This window comes from Colletotrichum graminicola (assembly GCF_000149035.1).
Source record: "Colletotrichum graminicola M1.001 genomic scaffold supercont1.2, whole genome shotgun sequence".
NCBI classification, from domain to species: Eukaryota; Fungi; Ascomycota; class Sordariomycetes; order Glomerellales; family Glomerellaceae; genus Colletotrichum; species Colletotrichum graminicola.
Genome location: NW_007361006.1, coordinates 917,050 through 940,283, shown reverse-complemented (window position 1 = coordinate 940,283; position 23,234 = coordinate 917,050). Strand labels below are relative to the sequence as shown.

At 53.5% G+C, this 23,234-nt stretch overlaps 5 protein-coding genes across 5 annotated transcripts; 3 read left to right on the top strand and 2 right to left on the bottom strand.

Moving 5' to 3' along the window:
• Nucleotides 1-6,516: 6,516 nt before the first annotated feature.
• GLRG_00728 (uncharacterized protein) lies at nucleotides 6,517-8,691 on the top strand (the record flags this gene model as incomplete). Its single annotated transcript, XM_008091413.1, has 3 exons — nucleotides 6,517-6,990; nucleotides 7,047-7,434; nucleotides 7,496-8,691. The coding sequence occupies 3 exons, from the start codon at nucleotides 6,517-6,519 to the stop codon at nucleotides 8,689-8,691; spliced, it is 2,058 nt and encodes a 685-aa protein (XP_008089604.1).
• An 827-nt stretch (nucleotides 8,692-9,518) lies between these two features.
• GLRG_00727 (lysyl-tRNA synthetase) lies at nucleotides 9,519-11,232 on the bottom strand (the record flags this gene model as incomplete). Its single annotated transcript, XM_008091412.1, has 3 exons — nucleotides 9,519-10,774; nucleotides 10,831-11,004; nucleotides 11,067-11,232. 3 exons carry the CDS (start codon nucleotides 11,230-11,232, stop codon nucleotides 9,519-9,521), a joined length of 1,596 nt encoding a protein of 531 aa, XP_008089603.1.
• Nucleotides 11,233-12,070: 838 nt separating this feature from the next.
• Nucleotides 12,071-12,467, top strand: GLRG_00726 (Tim10/DDP family zinc finger; the record flags this gene model as incomplete). The annotated part of the gene is made up of 2 exons (XM_008091411.1): nucleotides 12,071-12,168; nucleotides 12,284-12,467. 2 exons carry the CDS (start codon nucleotides 12,071-12,073, stop codon nucleotides 12,465-12,467), a joined length of 282 nt encoding a protein of 93 aa, XP_008089602.1.
• Nucleotides 12,468-18,818: 6,351 nt separating this feature from the next.
• GLRG_00725 (uncharacterized protein) lies at nucleotides 18,819-20,031 on the top strand (the record flags this gene model as incomplete). The annotated part of the gene is made up of 3 exons (XM_008091410.1): nucleotides 18,819-18,946; nucleotides 19,010-19,481; nucleotides 19,540-20,031. The coding sequence occupies 3 exons, from the start codon at nucleotides 18,819-18,821 to the stop codon at nucleotides 20,029-20,031; spliced, it is 1,092 nt and encodes a 363-aa protein (XP_008089601.1).
• Nucleotides 20,032-21,216: 1,185 nt separating this feature from the next.
• GLRG_00724 (uncharacterized protein) lies at nucleotides 21,217-22,589 on the bottom strand (the record flags this gene model as incomplete). The annotated part of the gene is made up of 3 exons (XM_008091409.1): nucleotides 21,217-22,179; nucleotides 22,253-22,386; nucleotides 22,454-22,589. 3 exons carry the CDS (start codon nucleotides 22,587-22,589, stop codon nucleotides 21,217-21,219), a joined length of 1,233 nt encoding a protein of 410 aa, XP_008089600.1.
• Nucleotides 22,590-23,234: the final 645 nt, after the last annotated feature.

Genomic DNA, 23,234 nt, shown 5'->3' with positions numbered 1-23,234 from the left:
AGAGGTCTACAAGCCCTTGCTTGGCCTCTGGACCCATTCCGCATATTTGATCCAAATAACCCTAGCTGCTGCCAGGCCTAGTCTTGGACATACAGGAACTGACGGGGATGTAGGGGGATCGCCCCTCCTGGTCTCCAATGATTCTCGTCTTCTTTCCTCTCGAGATTCTCAGGACCACAGCATAAGAACCAGGGACATCAAACCTCTTCTTCCTCCTCCACCATCCATCCTGGAAGCCGACCTGGAAATAAGCACACGCGCCGACGACTTGCCTTGCCAACCCTTCAGCAACCACAAAGAAGAAGAAGAAGAAAAAAACAGATTCCGGACGACACCTGTGGCAACTTTTGTTCGAGCACACATCAGTCCGGAGGCTAATTCTAGCCCGCCGAGGACACAACATATTATTCCTAACAGACCCAAGCTAGGGCGTTGCTGGCTGCTTTGGTGACCATCCGTAACGGGGCTGCGATGCAGGTGCACAAGGACGGTAAATTGCAGCCGCTGCCGAGCTAAAAAGTGCTGATGGGCACGGCGTTCATTTCAATAAAGACCCTTGGGCCGTCCGAATCGGCCACTATTGGCTTTGGGGTTCCAGCGCGGCGCTACCATCGCGACCCTATTAGACCACTTGGCCTGAGGCGTACTTAACCTGCAGGCTCGAGCGATAGATGAAAGGCCACGGTCCAGTATCCGTACCTTGCTCAATGTGACGGGCGAACGACGTTATTCCAAGTGGGCTGACGAGCGATAGCAGATAGGTGGGCGGCGTCTGGCGGCTATTAGCAGATTACCTATCCCGCAGTCCGAAAGACGAGAATTATGGGAATCATGCTCGGTTGGCTATTACGGATTCGGGCGTCGTGTATGTATGTATGTCTTGCCCCTGAACGCCGCCGCAGTCCGTCGTCTGGATCCGTTGGAGGCCGTCGAACAACCCACACCGAAAACTTCTTGGGATGGTGTGTGTTGGCTTGGGATGAGGTTGCCACCTGTGGAATGCGGTCCAACTTCCAGGGTGCCCATGATCAATGTTTGTTATGTGCTGGTTGCGCGTACCACCCTCAGGACAGCACATAGCAACCCTGCCAGCCGACCCCTGTCCTGTTCCTCGTCGATTTTACTTTCTGGGTTAGGAAGTTACATTTGGAGCAGATTTTCATCTGGCCCCACGTCGTGACCAGTCACGCTGGTGGTGACTCCAGGGAGAAGCCCGGCTGTCGGTGGACAGCTCATCGCAGCAGAGCAAGGCTCGGAGCCGGGCATGACTTGCCCTCGAAACCGAAGATCCGTGATGGTGTCAATTTGTATTGTCGCCCAAGTGGATTTTCAGGCAATATCTAGAACGGCCGGGTGATATTTTAAGTTCACTGGATCTCTGGTATAGGGCAAGCCTTGGGCTTCGCTAGCGGTTATTGGCGAACAGTATCCGTATTTGCGCAGAAAAGGAACAGTCGGATAACGGGACGCTGGGTGGACGCAAGAGACTGACTGCTGTTCATCAGACGGCGTACAGCCCTGCTTGGCTGGATGGCGACATCGCCATCCGCTCGATCTCGGTGCAAGGCATCTCGCCATCTGTGACGATGAACTGCAGCATCGCGCAGCGGGTCACCCAGGTCTAAACTGGGGCCGTGGTTACAGTCTCAGATATTGTACACATGACCGACGAGTCGCCGCAGAAGTTAGGAGGTGTGGATGGCCTGGCCAAGAATGGCGCCCATGAAGGATGGTAGGTAGATTATCGTACCCAATTACCTGGCGTGACATTGCAGAAGCAAGGCAGTGTGCTGTGTGTGGCGGCGCTTTTTTTGCAGCATGCCGCGGGTGGGCATCGTCTAACGAGTCTCATTGGGCTATGCCGATGGCGTAGGTCAAGAACTCGAGATAGCGGGCTGGGGTCCTGGTGAATGGTTGCTCTCACGATCTTGATCGTCGCCGCCTGCGAGTGACCGTGGCGTAGCCAGGAAGTTTCCTACTCTACCTACCTAAGGTAGGAAGCAGGAATGGAAAGTTGTGGAAAGGGCGACCAGCAATCGAGCAGGTACTATGGTGGTTTAGTTGCCTAAGGCCAAGGCTTGTTTGTTGTACCGTGCATGTTGCCTTCCAAGTACCAGATTCCATCCAAGCCGGTTTCTTTTAATTCACGTCTACGGATACATACTTTGCCAATCGAGATGTGCCGGCGACTTGTTGGTGTTGGGGGGTTGGCCACCACCCTTTTCATCCCACGTTGAACGCAACCACAACCCTTCTCGATGGGTCTGCGTCGATGGCCACCCTCCTATCCCCTGACTGACTACAGCACTTTGGACTGTATTGACTGATGGTGGCCAGCAGATCTACGACTGGGCTACCAGCACATCCATCGCCCCTCCTCCCTGTCTTTCCTGCGTATGCGCATGATCACTTTCTGTTGCGTTTTCAAGCAGTGGCTATTCTTGGTTGAAATGCCACCCCTGGTCCGGCCGTCCGTTTTGCATCATTGTTGGGGCTGTCGTTGCCCTCTGCCGACTTCAACACGGCTATCGTTCGTTAATCCAGTCCAGTAGTTGCCATATAAGGAAATTCATCGTTGCCATCGCTGTCATTGCTGCAGAGTCGCTAACCTGCTCCAGCGTGGGTCGTAGAGTACCGGACGCCTTTATATGCGAGCACTCGCTGCTCTTCGTCCAGAGAAGCTTCGCGTGCCGGCCTCATTGGACGTGCATGCCGTCGCCCACTATCTGAGACAGACGGCATTGGGGTAGCTTACGACGGCTTTGCGGAGTGAAACATTGATATACCAAGGAATATTACAACCATCGCCGCGAGCCTAGGCTCATACGGCACCCAGGTCTTCCCTTGCTTGCCTCCGCCCTTCGGTTTGCTCGTACGATGTACTACTACCAGGCTCACGGGACGTTCCGGAAGTTCTGCGCCGAGTCCGCCGGCTTGCTTGAAACAGGGTTTCCTACAGGCAACTTACCTTCTACTTCAGCCCAAGGGACCTACCTCATTATCTGCTCGCATATCCGTAGTTTCAGCCGTGGAACGTTCACTTTTTGAGCGTCAGTTGAGGGCATTATCTCCCTGGCCGGCACCGTCATGGATGACTGTGTTGCTGTGCTGCGGGCGTTGCCAGTGAGATCCGGGAAATCAACAATATCCTGCCGCGACATACATTCCCTCGCCACGATGGCGCATTTTGTCGGGCCTTATACAATAATCCAACACCGATGGCTCTGGCGGTCGATGGTCTTACTGAGCACACCCAACTAATACGGAGGGGCTAGCCAACCAGGTGTTGCTTGTTGGCCGTCCTCGATGCCGTAACTGAAACAAACCCGTCTCTCGTTTGATACAGGTGGGGCCTCGTCGAGACAACCCGAAGAAAGGCAGGCATTCCGCTGCAGAGGTAGCGAATCGACACCAAGGTCGGCCGGCTATGGAACGCAACAAAGACAAATACAGCACACCTGCTTTGCTGTTGGTTACAAGGTGATCCAAGTCATTCCAGTGCCTCTGCCCGAACATACCATGTATGCTATTTATTTTCCCAGACTGGGCTGAATTGCCACTAACCAGGTCTGTTGTCGCAGCTTACTACCTATCTAAGGGCAACTGCGCAGTATTGAATACGGGGTAGCGATCTTTCTGGCCTCTGTTAACCCATAAGGGTGTTCTTGTTCATATGTGACTGACGTTACACTAGCTCATGACTACTGAAACTTCTTTCATCGTTGACGATAGGCGGGCACCAACCGGCGTCGATGCGTAGCCTTCCCTGTTGAGTCTATTCCCAACGACCGACCGTTCCCGCCCCTTCCGAGCCTGGTTTTTGCTAAACCGGCGTCCTTGTCGAAACAAAGTTGCGGTGACGGTGTCCGATCTACCTGGACCCGCCTGGGGTTCGACACCATACCATTGCTATCCAGGTATCAATCCTCGACGTCCTCACCATGCACGCCCGCTTGCAAAGCCTGGCCAGCACACGTCGGAAACGTTTATGCAAACCCCGCCATTGAGCAGCACGCACATGATGCGCCTTCTCTCTAGGCTTCTTCCCCTCATCACGTACCAAGATTCCCGCGTACCGATGCTTGCATCGCACCATGACGAGTCAAGTGCCCGCCATCAAGCTATAGGTGGGCCGCATGAGTCTTCTTATCTTGGGGTAGGTCGCATTGGCCGGCTCTCGACGTCAGCCGTACCACATTTCGAACCTATTTCCATCGTCGCCGCTAGTGCCGCGAATCCATGGACGTATCCGACGGTACCGTCCGTCTTAGCGGTCATTTTCGGTGCCGTCGGTGGAGCCCATTGTGGGTGGCTTATGCGGTACTCCTTGTAGGGGGATGCAGCTCCTGTCACACCACAGGACGAGACATGAAGCCACTCGAGACGGATTTGCAATGGGCTTTGTGGCACCAAAGACTCATTATCCTAGATGGGAGCTTTGACTTGGGCCATTAGGCTTTACTTCGGCTGGTTTTGACTTCAACGCAAGCGCTGAGAAGTTGACTGCAACCTTACGCTCCTTGAAAATTGAAATGGCATGTTATTATCCTCAACTCAACGCTATTTATATTCTTGTGCCGTTCTGAGTCGTGAAGGAAGTTACGTCTACGCCTCGGGTTTTTTCAATGAGGTTCAATCTGGTGCAGAGTACCAATTCTCAAGCTCTTCCGGTATTCGAATGACTGCATGTGATTGTTATTCGATACCAAGGAATGGGTTCTTAAACATACGCTTGCTTGCTTGTTTCTTTGGCCATCAGGCTCTGCTATGCTGTGCCAGTCGAAAGCGGTGACGCAGACCCAACGTCGGCCAGCCCCTAGTGAAGGCAATCTCGCAATCGTCCTAATAGTTCATGAGTCCTAAGCCGCCAAGAACGACGGTGAGAGAGAGAAGGGGGGGTTGATTGTAGGTTATATCAGCAGTGCAGGAAATAGATGCTTACGGTTTTACAGTCAAGCACGAGGGAGAGATGTTGCAGCCAATAGTCAAATAAGTTTAGCCTTCCTAGGTTTTCACAGGCTTAGTGATCGTATATAGCAGTCTTTTATTTACTGAAACGTATCATATCAAACATCTCTGAGGACAGAAGTCCGTGAAACCCATTTCCCCTTACACAAACAAGCATAAGGCGACGAATGCAGGAGGCAGCAAACAAATTGTCTCCCCCGGCTTGGCAGATGCCATCCAAACAGTATGAAGTCCATGCAACCTTCATGTTCTTAGGTCTTTTGGCAAGATCTCACCCGCTTTTACCTGCTACCTATGCAATACCTAAACATATTGTATCTATTTGGTGAAGGCCAGCAGGAGGGCCCATCCTGTTTTTGAGCTACATTGGCAGGCCCAGACTCTTGCTTGTTTTGGCAAGAACGTTCCCAATCCATCACATGTTGTTGCTCGAATGCGGTTGAGTCCCTTTCTGCGAAATCTCGTTGGAGTAGTCTCCCGCCTGTCAAACGACGGCTTATATTAATTAGCCCATATCGGCGAGCCAGTATCTCCGGCCCGTGCGAAGAACGGGCCTTCCCAATGGAGTTGTTTGATTCTACCTAACTGAATGTCAGTTCTGGTGTATTCCGGATTTCTCTTGATATCAAGCAACGAGGGGATGCTGCGGCTCATGTAGGTCATGCACATATTAGCTCTCCTATGCATGGTAGAAATCGTCATCATTAATTACTTCGCAATTATCCTGCTACATAAAAGTCGGTTCATTTCTTGAAAGTAGTTCCCTCAACAGCGGTAGGTCCCTCCTTCCTTCCCCTGCTTGCCTTTTTCGACTTTGCCCTCCCAAGTATTCAGAAAACCCCCCTCGTCTTCATTTCCCTCTCTCGGCCAACATCGCAAGTTAAAGATCCCATCAAACTTTGGTCCTTGAATTCATTCAAGTGCCACGATCACACTTCATATTCGCCTCGCCTCTAATTTGATACACAGTTCACGTTGTCCATCACGTTTGGTGCGCCTAGCTTTGCTCCCCTCGTTATAGATACATACCAACTCACCTCGGCGTCCTTACTAATCTCCAACATTCAAGAGGAAACGACGCTCGAGTTCGTGTGTTTTCGTCTGGTCTGCTTCAATTCCTGCTTAATTCCCGTGGGTTCACCTTGGAGTTGATCAGCTATCTATCAACCGGCTTTCCACACCTCACCTTCGGCTCTGGCAGGCCTTTTCTCAATAGCATACCACTTCCAGTCTTAGCTTCATTTCCTCGTAGCTAACCAGTCAGGGGTAACAGCGAGAGGCTCTTTTGGAAAATACTCGAACCCTAAATCATCTTTTGATCTCACATTCCTATATTGGCCGTAAGCAAGCTTCACTATCCGGGCTGTACCTTTCGATCTCACTTGTGACTCCTCTTCCTCATCTTCTATTGCTACTTCGTTGCTCCTTCATTCAGTTATATTTACTCCAATCGCGTGGGCTAGCTTCAGACAGTTTGGCGAAGCTAGTCAGTTCTTTCTCCGCTTGCCTTCAATCACCAGTCTGGTAGGTGAGAGATCAGTATCTGTAATGGCCTATCCCGAGAAAGCCATCCATCCCGGTGAGATGAAGCTTGTGGTTCCCCATAACGACAAGTGTCACCCGGTGGTGGGCCGCACGTACACGGAGCAGTGCCGGGACCAGCTTGGCACCGTCATCGGTCTGATAACGGGAGGCAAGAAGTCTTTGCCGAAGCTACCCTGTAAGGAATTTCCAGGACCAGTGTTTTGGAACGAACTGCGGCAGGTTCCAGACAACGATACAGAGTTGAACCATTCAATTTCCGCCGAAGAAAGTGGAGAGTCCATCAGAGAAGCTCACCAGGATGAGGAGCTCCCCAACGAGACAGTATTACCTAGCCTCACAACTCTTTTCGAGCAGGTTCTTGCTGTCGTGCCTATCGGCCACGAAGTGATAGCATGCCTTTGGTCTATGGATACCCCAGCGGTTGGCAGACTTGCCTCCGCTTCCAAGGCTTGTTTGGATGCAGTAGCTATCTATGTGGTAGGTCCCAGTCCAGTACCAATCGGATCCCCTTTCATACCACTAACCTGCCGCAGTCTCGCTTTCATCTCCCTCTCGGCGATTACCAAGACTGCGATTGGCTTCCCTCTGCGCTTGACGGGATCGATGACGCACGACGATCGACGATTGGGATCGGCTGCAACCTCTTCATTCGGGGTAGAGATCCCAGTGTTGCTCCCGGGGACATCAAGGGCATTCCGAAGGCCTGGTTGAGCCACAAGACGCGCAACACGTTGTGGAACATTGCGCAGGACAACAAAGCGGACGCGGACACCTATGAGAAATTTTTCCCGTTCCTAGTCAATGACAAGAGACTCCTCGATGCTGAAGCCAAGTTAGGTGCTAGGCTTCAAGAGCAGGGTCTGTTCTATATGGAGGCGGCGAACCACTATCTACAAGAGGTGTCATACAACATCCCAATGTGTACGTTGATCACCCAACATGGGTTGTACATGACTTGTGTTTGATGCTAATTCACTGACAGTACGTTCGCTCAACCAATACGGCGGTGCCCTGAAGAATATCCGTCTGCACGAAGTTCCCATGATGGACACGCGAATCGTTGAGATGATTCTCGTGACATGCCCACAGCTCGAGATTTTAGGAGCCATTAACTGCGAGCTACTTCACGTTGGCCATCTCATCCCACTACTGGACCTTGTCTACTGGAACTCAAAAAGGATGGTAAAGAAACCAGTTGTTCTTCAGTTCTATCCTCGAACGTACTTTGGCCCGCTAAACAATCGTCTTGGTACTCACATCGTCTCATGGGACCCGATCAATGTCAACGTTCTAACCAGCTTCTTCACCACAGTCTTCCTGGCCGTCATGAAAGCCATTCCAATGGGTATAGAACTACTCTCCGAACGCCAAGATTTCCGCAGGTTTTTCGACCTCGTACCGATGAAGCCCGGACAAGGTGCTGCCTTTCTTCATCATATCTTCACATGGATTGACTCGGCCATGAGTACCCCTTCCTACTTCCTTCTCCCTGACATTGTCAAGGAAGGCCTCGAGGACCAGGTTCTAATGAGCCTGCTTCAGGGCCGCGACCAGAAGATGAAGTATCGTCAACGCAACGAGCAATTCAAGCAACACACCTGTAATCGATGCAGCAATACCCTGATTCGAACCTTTTTCCGACTGGAGATGGAAATCCGGCGGCCAGAGCATTGGGTTTGTCGCATGTGTGACCTGCAATACGCCCTCAACGGAGAGGCTCACCATCGGTTGATCGAGAAGAGGGAACTCCTCAACACGTTCCTTTCCTCGTCGGATGAAAGTGTGCAGAGCCCGGGCCAGGTCATGGACAGAGACCTCCAAGATACCGTCGCACCGCTCCTCGTCAACCCCTTTGCTCGTTCTCCGGCACTCCACAGCGTGGCTCGTGCCGAAGCCGTTCGAAACCACCAAAACCTGCCCAGAGTACTGGACCTCATCGCGCCCGAGAGGGATTACGCCATTCTCGGAGCTTCTGGAGAGGCAGCACTGCTTGACGTGCATAACAAGCTACAGGAGCTGAGGGGTATCTATATGGACCATCCAACGCTTACGAAGCAGACTATTCCCACCTGGGCTCGGCTTAACGGCAAAAGAATCCGTAACCAGTCATGGGAATATATTCTCTGGAAGGACGCGGTGAAAGACTCTGCGGAGCACCAAGCGAGTCGATTCTGGTAAGGATACGGAGAAAATCAGCATCACATTTTTGTGCGACTGCTTCTCGTCTAAGCTTATACCCCCGGCAATTACATACTGGCGACGGGCAGCGTATATCGATCAGCGGCATCGTTTGCATTCTAGACTCCGACGAATAATTCTCAATATTACACCGTGGCGAAACGAACGTGACTTTGAGCATTGGATAATCTATGGAATGCCGATGCAATAAATGGAAGGAAAGGAAGAGCGCGCATAGAAAATCGGAAAACAGCATTGGGTAAGGCGCAATTTTGCCTTGGACGAACTCTCGGATTCTGGTTACATGCCACAGTGCTCCTAGACGAAAGAGGTTTCTGGAAGAACGATGGCAGTTTAGTTCGGTTGATTTTGCCACCTCCTTGGTTTATCTGGCTTTCTATTATTGCAGCTTGATGCGTAGCATTTTCTTGGAGGGTCATAGGCACTGCCTATATTCTCTCCAAGTTAGCATAGTTTGGTAGTTCATGAGCAAAAGCGGGTTGAATTCAGACAAATCACGGGCAATCATTGGTGAATCCTTTCCGAAAAGGTGGCCTTGCTGCCCTCAAGCTCCTCTTATGCTTGGGTATTCTAACAAAGTGGTACATCTACGCTGGTCCGATGTTGTACAGGTTATTACATGCTTCTGAACTCCTCTCCATACTCCCTTCGCCTGACTCATCTCCAGACGGCTTCGACTCAAGTCAGACAATTCCAATGCTCGTTGGCTCACGCAAAAAAAAAAAAAATTGAGACAGAAAAATAAAAGTGGCAAAGCATAAAAGAACGGGAGAAATATACCAACGCCGTCATCATGACGACGCTCACTAAGACTCTGTGCGGTTCTGCGCCTCGGACGTTAGGCCGACCACGTTCTTCAACGTCCCGAAGCTCAAGCAATCGCTTATCCGGTTGGCGCCGGAGAACAGCATAACCAGCCTCTCGACGCCACAGCCCCAGCCCCCCGTCGGCGGCAACCCGGCCTCGAGCGCCCGGATGTAGCTCTTGTCGAGGGGCGCGTCCCTGTGCGGGTGCGGCTCGTCCTTGTCCTCGAGCAGCGCCTGGTCCTTTCCGGTGCCGAAGAAGCGGTGCTCCGCGAGCTTGCGCGCCTGTGCCGCCGGGTCGTTTTCCTCCTCGTACATGTTGGCCAGCTCGCGGCCGTTGACGAAGAGCTCTGTGCGCGCCGACACGAGCTGTAGCGTGGCGGGACAGACGAAGCTCTTGGCGAGCGGCGACATGCACGTCGGGTGGTGCGTGATGAAGAGCGGGCCCTCGAAGGACTTGGGCTCGAGGTAGACGGCTGCCAGGCGGTCGAGGAGCTTGGGCATCGTCGGCGGGATGCCACCGGGAACTTCGATCTTGCAGAGGGCCAGCGCGGCGATGAGCTCCGGGTAGGCATCCTTGCCGGTGAGCTTGGGCAAGCGGAAGCCGAGTGCTTCTTCGAGGGCTGGGATGAACTCGAGCTGACGGAAGGGACGGGCGAACTTGGAGGCGTCGATGGGCTCGAGGGAGGTGAGCTGGGTCTCGATGAGGTGCTGACAGTGGGCCGCGAGGCCCGCGAGGAGCTCTTCGGTGCGGGCGATGAGCTCGGGTAGGTTCGTATAGGCGCTGTAGAACTCGCACATTGTGAACTCGGGGTTGTGGGTGCCGTCGATGCCCTCGTTGCGGAAGGCCGGGCCGATCTCGAAGACCTTGTGGACGCCGCCAACGACGAGGCGCTTGAGCCAGAGCTCGGGCGCGATGCGGAGGGAGAGCTCCTTGGAGGGGAACTCGGTGGCCTGGGTAGTGAAGGAGCGCGCAACGGCGCCGCCAGCGTTCTCAGCAAGGATGGGCGTCTGGAACTCGAGGAAGGACTGCTCGTGGAAGTAATCGCGCATGTACTTTGTGATGTGGGAGCGCAGCCGCAAGATGTCGGCGACCTCGGGGTTGACAATCATGTCGACGTGCCGCTTGCGCGACTTCGTCTCCGGGTCCGTCAGGGTCTGCGGGATTTGCTCCATGGCCGGGGAGAGCAGCTCCGGGAGCACTACGGCCTGGATGGTGAGCTCGCCAGTGCTCGTACGAGTGGGCTTGCCAGTGATGGCTGCGGGTTTGTTTAGCATTTGGTCACCATGAAGAAGTACCTTGGCGGGCGCTTACATATGTGGTCGCCCTTCTCGATCAGCCGGGCAAAGAGCTTGAAGGAGTCAAGGGTCATGTCGGGGAGGTTGTCGAGGTTACGGTAGTTGACCATGCCCTGAATCTTTTCAAACTCATTGACAATGGTAACGAAGACGAGCCTGTTCCCGTGCAAGCGGATGGATTGGACGCGGCCTGTGGCCCTGTCAGCAAGGCGCCGATGGTGATTAGGGACGACTTGTATTCATTCTGCGTACCATACAGGGTGACGACCTCAGTATTGCCCGGGTCGTCCAGCTTGGCATTCTTCCAACTCTTCCTAAAGGCAGGGACAGACATAGGCTTCTTGCGATGGACCAGCCGTGGATGCGTCTCCTGGAATAGTCCCTTCTCGCTGGCCTCCTCCAGCGCCTTGGTGCGCATCTTCTTGAACTCCGATACCCTAGTCTCCTCTCCACCATGCGCTGAAGCGTCTTGTTCTTCTGTCCGAGTTGCTATCCTATCCTTCTTCCTCCTAGCCCCATTTTGCTGAAGTATGCTTGTGCCACTTGGCTGCCCAGCATGGAAAAACTGCGCGAACCTGGCGACCCGCGGTGCGCGCACCAACGGCCGGAACAGCCGTAGACTCTGAATTGAAGTCATTGCATCTGGTTATCTCCTGTTAGCTCCGTTGTCCAATCAGGCATGGATGCATGAAGTAAGGGTAGGAGTAGGATGTCAGATAATAGGCGGTTTAAATCAACCACAGCAGAAGCTGTGTAAGTCGCAGCGGTTCTGAATTGCTTGCAATCATCATATGAGGGGGGAAGTTGGAAGGGTGGAAATGCAATTCCCGAGCTAGACTTACCACCATAGTTGCTTAAGAAGATTTTGGCTCCTCTTGAGGTGGCCAAGTATGTTAGGAACACTCGCAAAGAAATTTTGCGCCGGCGCACTTTTATCGTAGTCCCTGACGTTATCGATAACGCCTGGACACGAGCGGCGGGACAAACCGGCCCGGAACGAGCCCATGTCAAACGGCTGGTGATTGGACATCGAACTTCGAAGCGGGGCTCTCCGACGAGTGCTGAACTCCAAGAGAAGTGTGATAAGATAAGGCAAAGGAGCTTCGTAAAATCTCGACTTAGCACGTCAAGCAGCCTTCCGAGCAAGCAAAGCTAGCTGCCCATAATCAAAACAACGCTCCCTCGTCGTATCCAACGGAATCCAAGTCGAACCCATCACCCAAACCTTCCACTCATCTATCCCCCCAACCGCCAACATGTCTTTCTTTGGAATGGGTCGCCCCAAGCTCTCCTCGGAGGAGAAGATCGCCATGGCCGAGCAGGAGATGCGTCTGCTGGCTGACATGCACAACCGGTGCGTTACCACGATATTTACCCGCTGAAGGACCTTTCGCAGCGTCAATGAGCAATGCATCGTGGATGCGCGAAATGAGGATATGTTTGCTAACATGCTATCCGCGCGCAATCAGCCTGACCAAGATTTGCCAGTCCAAGTGCCTCCCCGACTACCGCGAGGCCGACCTGAACAAGGGCGAGTCCGTTTGCCTCGATCGCTGCGCCGCCAAGTTCTTCGAGGCGCACATGAAGGCGTCCGAAGTGATGCAGAATGAGAGCCAGAAGAGAGGCGGTGGCATGGGAGGCGGCATGTTCTAAAAGAACAACGGCAACAACAACAAGCGTTGAAGGGCAAAGAAACGAAAGCCGAAGCATAACAGAGCTTTGGGAAAAGGAGCAACGACATAGCATTACCGTGAGACGACCGGTCTGCTTCCTTTAGGACTCTGAACGCGGTGGCGACATGTATATCACGGATGAGATTATTGATGGGAGCGGGTCCCCGTATCGACGTCGCCAGGCCTCTTGGTCTCTGTATTGGGGGTTGCGATACCTTGGGGATTTTGATGTGGCATTTAGAAGCAGCCCCGCAACTGGGGGCTTCGTGTATAATATGGGAAGGACCAGCAGAAGGTCCTTTCAATGAAGAGAACTACTCTCACATTCCGCTTTGCACACTCCTCGAAGCCTGCTCCTGGTTTGGGGACATATCCGGACGCTGCGAGCCCGTGAGACATGCAGAAAGTCACCCTCATCGCATCTCACAGGCATGGCAGATGCCCTTAGCGCCCTCTCAGTGCTTTTGACTTGATATTTACCGGGATCTTGCAAACCTTGCCCTACTTCAATGCCGGGTGAGGAGAGCGATGCTCTGTATTCAATAGGATTGTATTCCATAGGATGGAGGACATTCCCAGCTGCGCCTAGCAGATTCGACGAGGCATCCCAAAACCAGCAATATCTGATATGGTCAACTGGGATAGCACATGGCTCGCCTCGCGAAGAAGGTTGGGGTCGGAACGCATGGCATGTCTGACACCGAAGGACTTCTCAGGCTCAGCCAAACCATTTGGAGCCGAAATTCTAACGAAGAGAATCTAAACCATGGAGCCTAGGGGAATTGGTTGGAGCGATCTTGGTGCGCAAATCCCGCCCGCTCGATCCATCAAAGTAACATGCGTGTCTTGACAGACCGTGGCTGCTCAGTCAGACGACGATAGTCTTAGATGCTTCGACACAGTCGACCGAGCTCGCGGCTTCCGCCAACCAGATTTGATCATTCACTTCGTCACACGTTTGATCGTCTTGTTCAACACTCCCCTACCATTGCATAACAACTCTTAGTGGGCAGAACCCAAACAGCAACGCGTGGTATCGTCGTACTTGGCGGCAACCCGGATCCGAGAATCGGGAGTCGTCGAGCGGGACGATCTTGGTCTTCACCTCGGCATTGTGGAGTGGTTTTGTTCCCTCGCCCACGGAGGGCTTCCCCGAGAGTGCCGTCATCCGCATTCTACGATCCAGCCTTTACATCAGGGCACCGTTGGGCCGTTTCAAATCACTGCATGGATACACAGTACTCGATACTACTCGTCTTGGTTGGTGCGCAGGTGGAATCGTCTTGCACATGAACCATGAGAAGAAAGACCGCATCGGATCTTGGGCGGGTCCGGTCTCACACGTGACTCGTATTGTCTTCGTATGTTCGGGCGTCGATGGTAGAATGGTTCCTTCTACTCGGCATAATGGAAGACGGCCGAGAAGTTCCTCTTGTAGCTATATTGCCGAACAGATTCGGCCGACGTGCTGCGAGCTGGGAAGCAGCCGTGACATGCCGCCAACTGGGATGTGAACAGGCCATAAGCCTAGGAACCCAGTACTTTGGGTATGCCGGGCCCCAGTTGACAGTTCTCACTTAAACCAACGGTGAAGAAAAAAATACAACGATGTCGCGTTGGCACACATGAAGCACCGAGGGCCTCGCGGGAAAAAGCTAGACCATCCTAGACGTGTCATCTGGAGAAATGGTGGAAAGGAGACTCAGACTAGCCATTACTACGTAATTAGGAACCACGCAGACTTGATTGCAGCCTACACAGAAGCCTGTATCGGTACCAGGATGCACATTTCCTGTCCCAAGACCTCGAATCTGAACATGGCCTTTTCTCCCTCAGAGTTTTCTCCTGAAGCATGACCGCATAAGTGAGCGAGCGAGGTGCCGGGCTGTTGTTGATACTGCCTTGTTACCGCACGGGCAGGAGGGTTTGACGGGACAACCGTGACACCATCCAGTACTTTGGTATGCATTAAGCATAGCAAGCACCGACGAAGCCGAGAAGACAAGGTATGATATTATCAACTGACATCCAGCTCCGTGCTCAGACCTGAAGTCTCTAGGTAGTAAGTAGCCTTTCAGACGGGTGGCAAGAATTCTTTTTCCTTTTTCCTTTTTTTTCTTTTTCTTTTATAGCCTAGGCAACTTGTTTTGGATAAAAAAAAGTCGTCAGGATAGGCCGCGGTAATGACCATGGTCGGGGAAGTAATATCGGTTGATCCACTGTAGGCATCGCCGGCCGCTTGCATGGACAACGATGCCAATCGCAACTATGCTGAGCGACCGACGACCGAGGGTTCGGGCACTCACTGCTCGTTTGACTCGTCCAGATCCGGAACAGGGATTGTGGTGACCCTTTTTCCCCCGAGGAACAGAGGATGGAACGGGACGGGGTTCACAGGATGGCCGAGGAGTGGTGGCTCTCCTGGCCAGTGCGTCCAAGTTGGGCAACCTCGGAGGTTTGGGCAAAAGGGGAAAAAGAAGGATGTTGTTTCAATACTTCGGACGGGGATAATAAAAGTCTGGCACGGGGCGCGATCTGCGGCCCAGACGGTGTTTTGCAAGATGCGAAGCATTGAAATGGAGACGTCAACCGCAATAAGATCCGCGCTAATCAGGCTGGTAGGGCAAAGGCCGCCGTGCGGGCGGTTCATCGGCGGGTTATCCGATCTCACTCGAAAGTTGAGCATGAACCGTGAGACGACGGAAGGGTTTGTGTCAGTGTGAGAGTGTCAGTGTGAGAATTGTGTCTTGCCGTGGTGGTTCAACCTTGACTGAGCCTCAAACCACCGTGATGCCGCGGTGGAGTTCCTGGAGTGGCTTGGCGTCCTCAGATGCGTCTGTCGTCACCGCCGCAACAGGGTCGATGTCAATAATCTCTCTTTCATCATCGCACATTGCTCGGAACGGCGCACGCGGACTGACTCCCGGTTCTCAGTGGGGGGAGGGGGGTTGGCCTGGGATCACAGCATGTGGGCCAACAACAGGGTGCGCGGATGGGCACGGCATTGATGAGTGGGAGGGATGGAGCGAAAGAAGAGTGGCATGGCGGGGTTGTGGAAATGACAGTGTGAGCCGACAAGGAGATGTACAATGTAGATATCCGTACATACTTGGGTACTGTGTAGGTAGTTGGGTAGGACGGAGCAGAGCGAGTGTTCACCTGGCTGACGGTGCGTCTGCGGATACCTAAGGGCAGCGGGAGAAAAGAGAGGCGCCGTATTCTGTCTTTGCTTGATTAAGATAACGTTGTTGTTATTATTATTATTATTATTATTATTATTATTATTATTATTATTATTATTATTATTATTATTATTGGGATATTGGTCGTTTCTTTACCGCACTCTGTATCCGTAACACAACCAATCCGTGGCGGAAGATGCCGCTAGTTTGGTACGAATGAATGCAAATGACACAAAAGTCAAGAGTGCTTACTGAGAAGGCATGGGATTGGGCCCAGCCACCTGCAAGCACGGCATGTGAAGGGGTCCTTTGAGCATCAGGACGTCAGAAAACGCCAGGAAGCGCGCCGAGCGTTGGTGACGGTTCGTCGACGAGGCTAGCAGCTGGGAGCGCCACGGCGTAGTCCGGCTGGGCATCTTGTCAGGTCGGGAATCTTCAGTCTGGTTGGGCAGAATTAAGGTAAGGTAAGGGGACGATGCAGGTCTCATGCAGAGAATCGACAGAACAAGGAAGACGGAGAGAGAGGCTTGGATTAGGTACCTACTACTAGGTACGGATAGTGTATCCATACCTACTCGGTAGTGTAGGACTGGCGAGACTGTGGCTGTGAGGAAGCCTCATCTCTCAGGCCCAGGCAGTCCTAGTCTAGCCTTGATGCTGAGATGATCTGGCTGGGTTGCTGAGCCGAAGATATTAGTGGTGCCAATGTCAATAAAGTCGTGCATGTTAAGGGGAAATGGGTCGCGTGTTCTGCATTTGGCGAGAGCGGGTTGGTGGCCAGGATTGACTTGCTTGCAGGAGAGGAGAGGAGGAGCTGCCATTTCGATAGTGCAGCGCGAGAGGCCCACTGGAGAATTCCATGTTAGCCGAGTGCATCCCTCCCCAGCCATTCATAGTCATCGGCCATGTCGCGCACTAGCAGAGTGGAGAGTAACACGCAAGGCAGCGAACCCATAAGTCCTATTCCTGGCGCAGCCAGCCCGCTATACTACCACCTCGGGCCCGGGGTTTCTGCACAGCCCTACTATCCCTGGCGGAACCAGCCACTTTTTCCTTGGGAAAAGGTCTGGAGACTGCGCGTGTGGTGTACTGGTTTTCCGGCTGTGCTGTGCTGTGCTGTGCTGTGCCGTGCTGTGCCGTGCCGTGCCGGCGCTCCCCTCCCCTCCCCCTCTGATGAATGGGGGATCATGGGCCAAAGTACGGTACGGGGAGCCGACATTGGACGTTGTTTGAGTGACTGTCATATGCGCGCCTTGATTCTTCGGGTCTGGGGTTACATGATTGACCTCATTGCTGTTGAGGCCTCTTGCTGTCGGAATTTCTATTTCATGAATGAGACGTATGCTCCTTGCCTTGCCCAGTTCTTCCACCCCCCCCCTCCAAACTCTGGACGCCAAACAGCCACAAGTCGACCGGTCGACCATCGCACGAATACGAGAAAGTAGGAAATCCGTAACACCAAGAAGACGCTGGCCCATCTATTGTCGACCAGACCACAGAGTGACCCACCCGCCTTGCAGACGCTGTGTGTCTCTCTCTCATTCTCTCTCCCTCTCTTCACTCCCGCTCTCACTCCATCATTTACCTCACTTCGTCGCCAGCTGTAGAAGGATTCTTCTGATGCAATCCCTTCAACCGATCAGCCATCCATCACCCGACTGATCGGCCGCCCCGACGAATCGAAGCCGGCCCAGGCCTTTCCTTGGAGCCCGCCCCCCCAAGCTGGCCCTCCTACACCCAAACGAAGAACAGCATCTGGATCGTCTTACCTCACCCGCTACAGCCAGCACGCGCAGCAATTAATCCCCAAGAGAACAAAAGAGCAGACCTGGAAAGAACCCATCGACGCTGCTTATTTTTCTTCCCATTATCCTCTCTCTCTCTCTCTCTTTCCCTCTCTCCCTCTCTCTCCCTCTCCACTCAGTACCAAGTCCTGTTCCCCCCGCCCATCGACCTGCGATTCCAACCCTTCTCCAAGGCTGTCCTTGTCTACCTACACCTCCCTCGCCCATCAGTCCTCGTCCTTGGCTCCCCCCCTTCTGGTTCTTGGCCCACGGTCCCTTGGTCCTTGCCCCACTCGCGTAGCATCTCTTGGCCCCACACACCTCCCAACTTCTGGCAACTACACCTTTTTCCTCCTAGCACACCCCGGCTCAAGGCTCCACCCAAGACCGCAGAAGGCCGTGGTGTCCCGTCTTACATACCTTAGTACCTAGGCTCCTGTTTGCTGGCCTACAGCGGATTGTACAGGTATAGGTAGCGTGCTCCTGAGTCCTGCGCTACCTGTAGCCTTTGACCCTCCTCCTCACTCCCTCACTCCCTCCCTCCCTCCTCCTCCACGACCACGCCTAGTCGTTCCCTTTTTTTCTTTTTCTTTTTTTTTTCTCTTCTTTCTTTTGCGCTTGTCAAAATCCGGAGACTGCGAAAAAGGAGCCCTGTCCGCCTTCGAACCGATCAAACTCCCCAACCTGTTTCAGCTTCGCACCAACAACACCTTCGCATTCTCTCTTTCCTGAACAGCTTCCCCCCTTGCTGCGACCTCGAACACTCTCATACACACCCCAAAGAAAACCTACTGTCGTTAAGGAAACCCGACGGCTCTGCCTTGCCATCTTCCTCCCTTTTCCCTATCTTTCTTTCGCATAGTAATCTTCTCATTAACCTGCGCGCCTGGCTTATTTTCGAATCTCCCACCGACCGGGCACTCCCTCGCAATCTCCACTTGCTTTTTATCCCTTGACCAGAACCGGATCCCCCAAAAGAGAACAAGTCTTGTCCATTTCGACCGTCGTTTCCCCGATAGTTGACGCCTACCCGCCGTGCCGTCGTACACTCCAAGTAACTCCAATTCGTCGCACACAACCATACCACCATACCACCTTACCACCACGACACCTTCCCACTACCATTACGCATCGTCCCATCTCGACTCCTCCCAGGGAGTCGCTAACACCGTCGACCTGGCTACGAGGCTAGACTCCCGCCGTTCTTTGCTCGGCGGCGACCCAAACTTTGCAGCCTTCGACCAAGAACTTGCTGCAAGACAATACGCTCAGGAATACCAACAACAATATCAACAGCAATACAACCCGCCCCCGGCATCAAACAACCAAGGCTACGCTTTTCGCGAAGGTCTCGCCCCGTCCACCATGAACGGCTCGCGTCCTAGCAGTGGTGCCAGTGGCCCGCTCGGCTTTGGCTTCATGGGCGTCAAATGGCCGAGGATCTTCTTCCTCATCACTCTCGTCCAGGCCATAATTTGTCTGGCATTCGAGTGGTAAGTCATCGTCCACCGGTACTGTCGCGCATATCGTGCTGCTCAATACTAATCATCCCGCAGCTACGTCTTTTGGAAATTCCAGACCGGCTTGACCGACCAGGACTCTACTACGCAATCGAACGAAGCCAACATCGACTCACCAAGGCGGACAATCCCGACGTTCCTGACCCTTTTCATCTTCGGCTTTTTGTACGAACTGGTTGTCGTCTGGGATGCCTTGCGGGCCAAGAACACTATTCAAGTCATTGGCGTGTGCATCGCCAACCTCGCATTGATGGTCTACACTGCCATTCAAGTCGAACAGATCGAAGAGGCCTTGGACCAGTTGAAGGTCAACCAGTCCCTCAAGAACCCTCAAGATGACATGTGGGCAGATGTCAAGCCGTACTTGGTGGCCATCCCTTGCATCCTAGCCTTTGGTTCCATTGCCATGGGCTTCACTGCCTGGAAGCTGTACCAAGTCTTTGCCTGGGACATTCTCAAGACGATAGGAGCCGACTACAGGATGAAGAAGCGTTTCCTACACTATCAGGTACGGGTCTTCACCATCTACGAAGCCTACCATTCGTCTGCATACTGACCGAATCTAGATTTATATCGCACTTCTGAAGTTCGATTTCTTCTTTTTCCTTGGGTTCACCGTTCAGTTCTTGGTCATTGTTACCCCCAATACCGACGCCGAATTCGGACTGACGATAGCCGCGGTCCCCATCACTATCGCCATTTTGCTTTTGGCAGCCTGGTTCACCAGAATCGAAAACAAAGTCGGCATGAGTACGGTTATTGTTCTCTATCTCGGCGGCCTGACCTACTTCATATACAAGCTCGTCCGCATTTACCAGCCGCAAACAGAACAGCAGTACAAGGCGGTGCGTAAATCGCTCACTGCCTTTGCTGTCATCACCATCCTCCTCATCATTTGCACCATCGCCAACTGCATTATATGCATGCGCAACTTCGGAGCTGGTCTGAAGAACCACCTCCGCAAGCCGTCCCGGGACCTCGAGAAGAATCCGGACTTGAATTCTATCAACCTGCAAGATGTCAAACCGCAGATTGCAAGCAGGATGACGATCGATTAAGGAAAAGGGGTGGAGCTGGCTTGACCCGACGAGGCAAACGCAAGATCAAAAGAGATACCGCTCGATTGTACAAAGACATGATTTACGACACAATGCCACCTTTTTCATCCAAACCCCCTAATGGGATTGTGGACGGACACGGCAAACACGCAGGGCCGGGCGCTTGTTGGACTGCTTGAGATTCCCCATCGACTCTGTTTTTCTTTTTCTTTTTCTTCCCTTTTCATGTGTGAAACACACTATATGGCGTTGATGATGCCTGCTCTCTCTCCACCTGCCGCGGGGGATGAAGACTGGTCCAACGGTGGAGTTATGGACATGTTTTATGTAAAGTTGCGCTGGCGACCAGGCCCTTGGTCAGGACGACACGATGGACTTGGGCAGGAGCGAAAGGGGGCTAATAAGCCTTTGTACGCATTACATGCCGTCGAAACCAGCGATTTGCTTTAAAGTTTCCTTGGTGCAACCCAGTGTCACTCAGCATTAAGGTAATTCAAAACCATTGATGAAAACTGTGTCCTTGAACGTGTTCATGATCAAACCACTTTCTTCCACCTCAACGTCTTCAAACCTGGGCAGGCTGAAAATGGCAATCTTACGTGAATGTGACCCTTGGCTGTGTGTCTCAACTCACACGTTCCTCCCCGTTCTGGATGCTCGCCTATGTCTTTACGGTCCGTCCGGGCTGTGCCTCCGACCTTGACTTAGACTTTGGCATCTTTGCCAAGGACTACGGCCCACTAGTTCAACTAAACCGGGCTTGAGTCACCTAGGAACAGCTTACGCTGGTTTGGGCGATCGTCGTGGCAGAGTTGTACTTGCATTTCCCGTTTCACTCTTCGCTATTCTGAACAATAACCAGATTCGCTGTCCCATACCTGCGACCCAAAACCGAGACCCCCTCCAAAGAGAGAAAGAGAAGAGGATTCCTGTTGTGCCTTTCCCAGAAACAATAAAGAGGAAACCGTGAGAAAAGAAAAGAAGAAAAAATGGCTCCCAGACTGTTATACCGTTCGTTGCCCGTGAAACGCCTTTGTGCCCTACCCCACATGCCCGAGGGCCGTGCCTACATCGCGTCGCCTATTCCCGACAGCCTATCGTAAAATAAGAGCCTATTTGTTCCAGAAGGTGTCTTTGATGGCTCGGATCGTCCTCCTGCTCCAGCTCGAAGAATCTGAACTCGTCCTACAGCTTGATCTCCCGAGCGTCCTTGATGTGGCCTTCGTTGGGGCAGTACGGACACTTGAAGCGGGATCCCTTGGTCAGGCGCTGCAGCGAATCCTTGCAAATGACGTGGCCGCACGGCAGCATCATGGGCGGGTTCTGCTCCGTCGTCTGCTCCTTACTTACGGGGCAGACGAAGATGGGGTGGTAGATCATGCTGCGAGGCAGAGGCGTCTCGAAGGCTAGCTCGTTCTCCGTTGTCCACTCGGTGCGCTTGGCCTTCATGTAGGTGGTGTACTTGATGAGCTGCGGCAAGGCGATGGCACCCGCTGTGACGGCGACGTAGAGAGGGGACTCGGCGGACAGGCCGAGCAGGGAGCAGAACTCGCGGGTGAAGGAGAGGGCGACGTCGTCGAAGGCGGCCGATGTGTCGAAGACATTTGCGTAGGGTGACTGGCTGATGTTGGACGCGTACACCATGGCGCACGACAGCTGCTGGATCTCCTTGAGGTGGCGGGCCTGGAAGCGGCCGAAGCTAGCCTGCGCGTAGCCGAGGGCCCCCGTGCGGCCGTTGCGGGCGTCGTCGGGGAGGCCGTTGACTTCAGGACCCTTGAATAGCCAGACGAACTGAAGCTTGCTGAGCTCAAACTCGAGGTTGGAGCCGCGGCCCTCGAGCTCCTCGCTGTTGGCCCGCGCCCATTCGATGGCGGGGACGAGGTTCCTATTCTTGAGCTCGTGCAGGATCTCGTACATGTTGGCGAACTTGTCTTGGAGCTCTTGAGACTGCAGCGAGTGTATATCGGTATCGAAGGCGGGGTGGTTCGGGGACGCAGGGGGAGGTCGCTCGTGGGCTTCTCGAAGGAAGGTCGAGGCCACGCTGAACTGACCCTCCCGAAGCATGTGCATGGCGACAGCGCGGTTGATGAGAGAGGAATATGGAGCCATCGCGTCGTAATCTGTCGATAGGGGTCGCTGAGGGAAAGACTAGAGGGGAGGGGCTGGTGTTAGTCGGAAGAGGGGGTTTCATCCGTGTCTTTCGTGCTCGACAGGCGCTCACCTTGTCGAGGGCCTTGCCAAAGGCCTTTTGTGCTTTAGAGACCTCCTTCAGGTCATTGTTGATTGCCTCGAAGCCTGCGTTGACTGGGTTTTGAAGCTTGGTCATGGTCAAGCTCGCGCGGTGCGGATCGGACGCTGTGGGGTTGAGGGACACCGATGAGCACACGACCACCAGGAAATGACGGCGGGGCGAGTGACATACCATTTGCAATCTGCTCTCTTGCCTGCACGAGCAGGTCGAGGAGTTTGTCGGCGTCACTGACGGCCGAGTTGAGTGTCGCCTTACGGAAACGAGAGAGCTCAGCCTGGAGCGTCATCATGGGGTTGTGTTCCGCCATGATGGTGGCGGAGTTGGTGGTGCGGATTGTTGGTATGTCTAACGGGTTTAGTTAATGTATGCTGCTGCTGTTGCGTGTAGCTCGAATGTCGGGAGACTATGACGGGCAGAACATTGCTACGAGTCGTCCTAGAAAGTCCGAATTTTCAACGAGGCCAAACAAAAAAAGAAGAAGGAAAAAGGCAGAGTTCACTGTCGGGAGGCGTGAGTTCGCGTATGTTCACTGGTCCCTGCTGCGCTTAGTAGGTAAGTAGTTGAAGGTTGTGGTTGGAGTCGGCACACGTCTAGACGATCACCGATAGCCACCGATAGTGCGGTAGCGGAAAGCTTCCTCGGCTGCGGGGCCACTGACAAAACACCAGATGTGGCTGGCCGCAGACCGCTCAGGTGGCACGCTGTCAGTCAGGCAACTAACCGAACTGCCGGCGAAACAGCGGCCCGGGAAACGGTGAGCGTTTAGGGACGAGGGGGGGGTGCCATGGAGGAACAGGGGGGACAGAGCAGGTTTAGTGCTTGCTTGGGGCAGATCGAGGCCATTGCGGAGATGGGGGTCCACCGCTAGCGTCTGCCGCTTGCCTTTGTGCTACCCTTCCAGCGAGATGGCGGTGCAGCTGCCGGCCCAATCAACTAAGCCACGACAACGAAG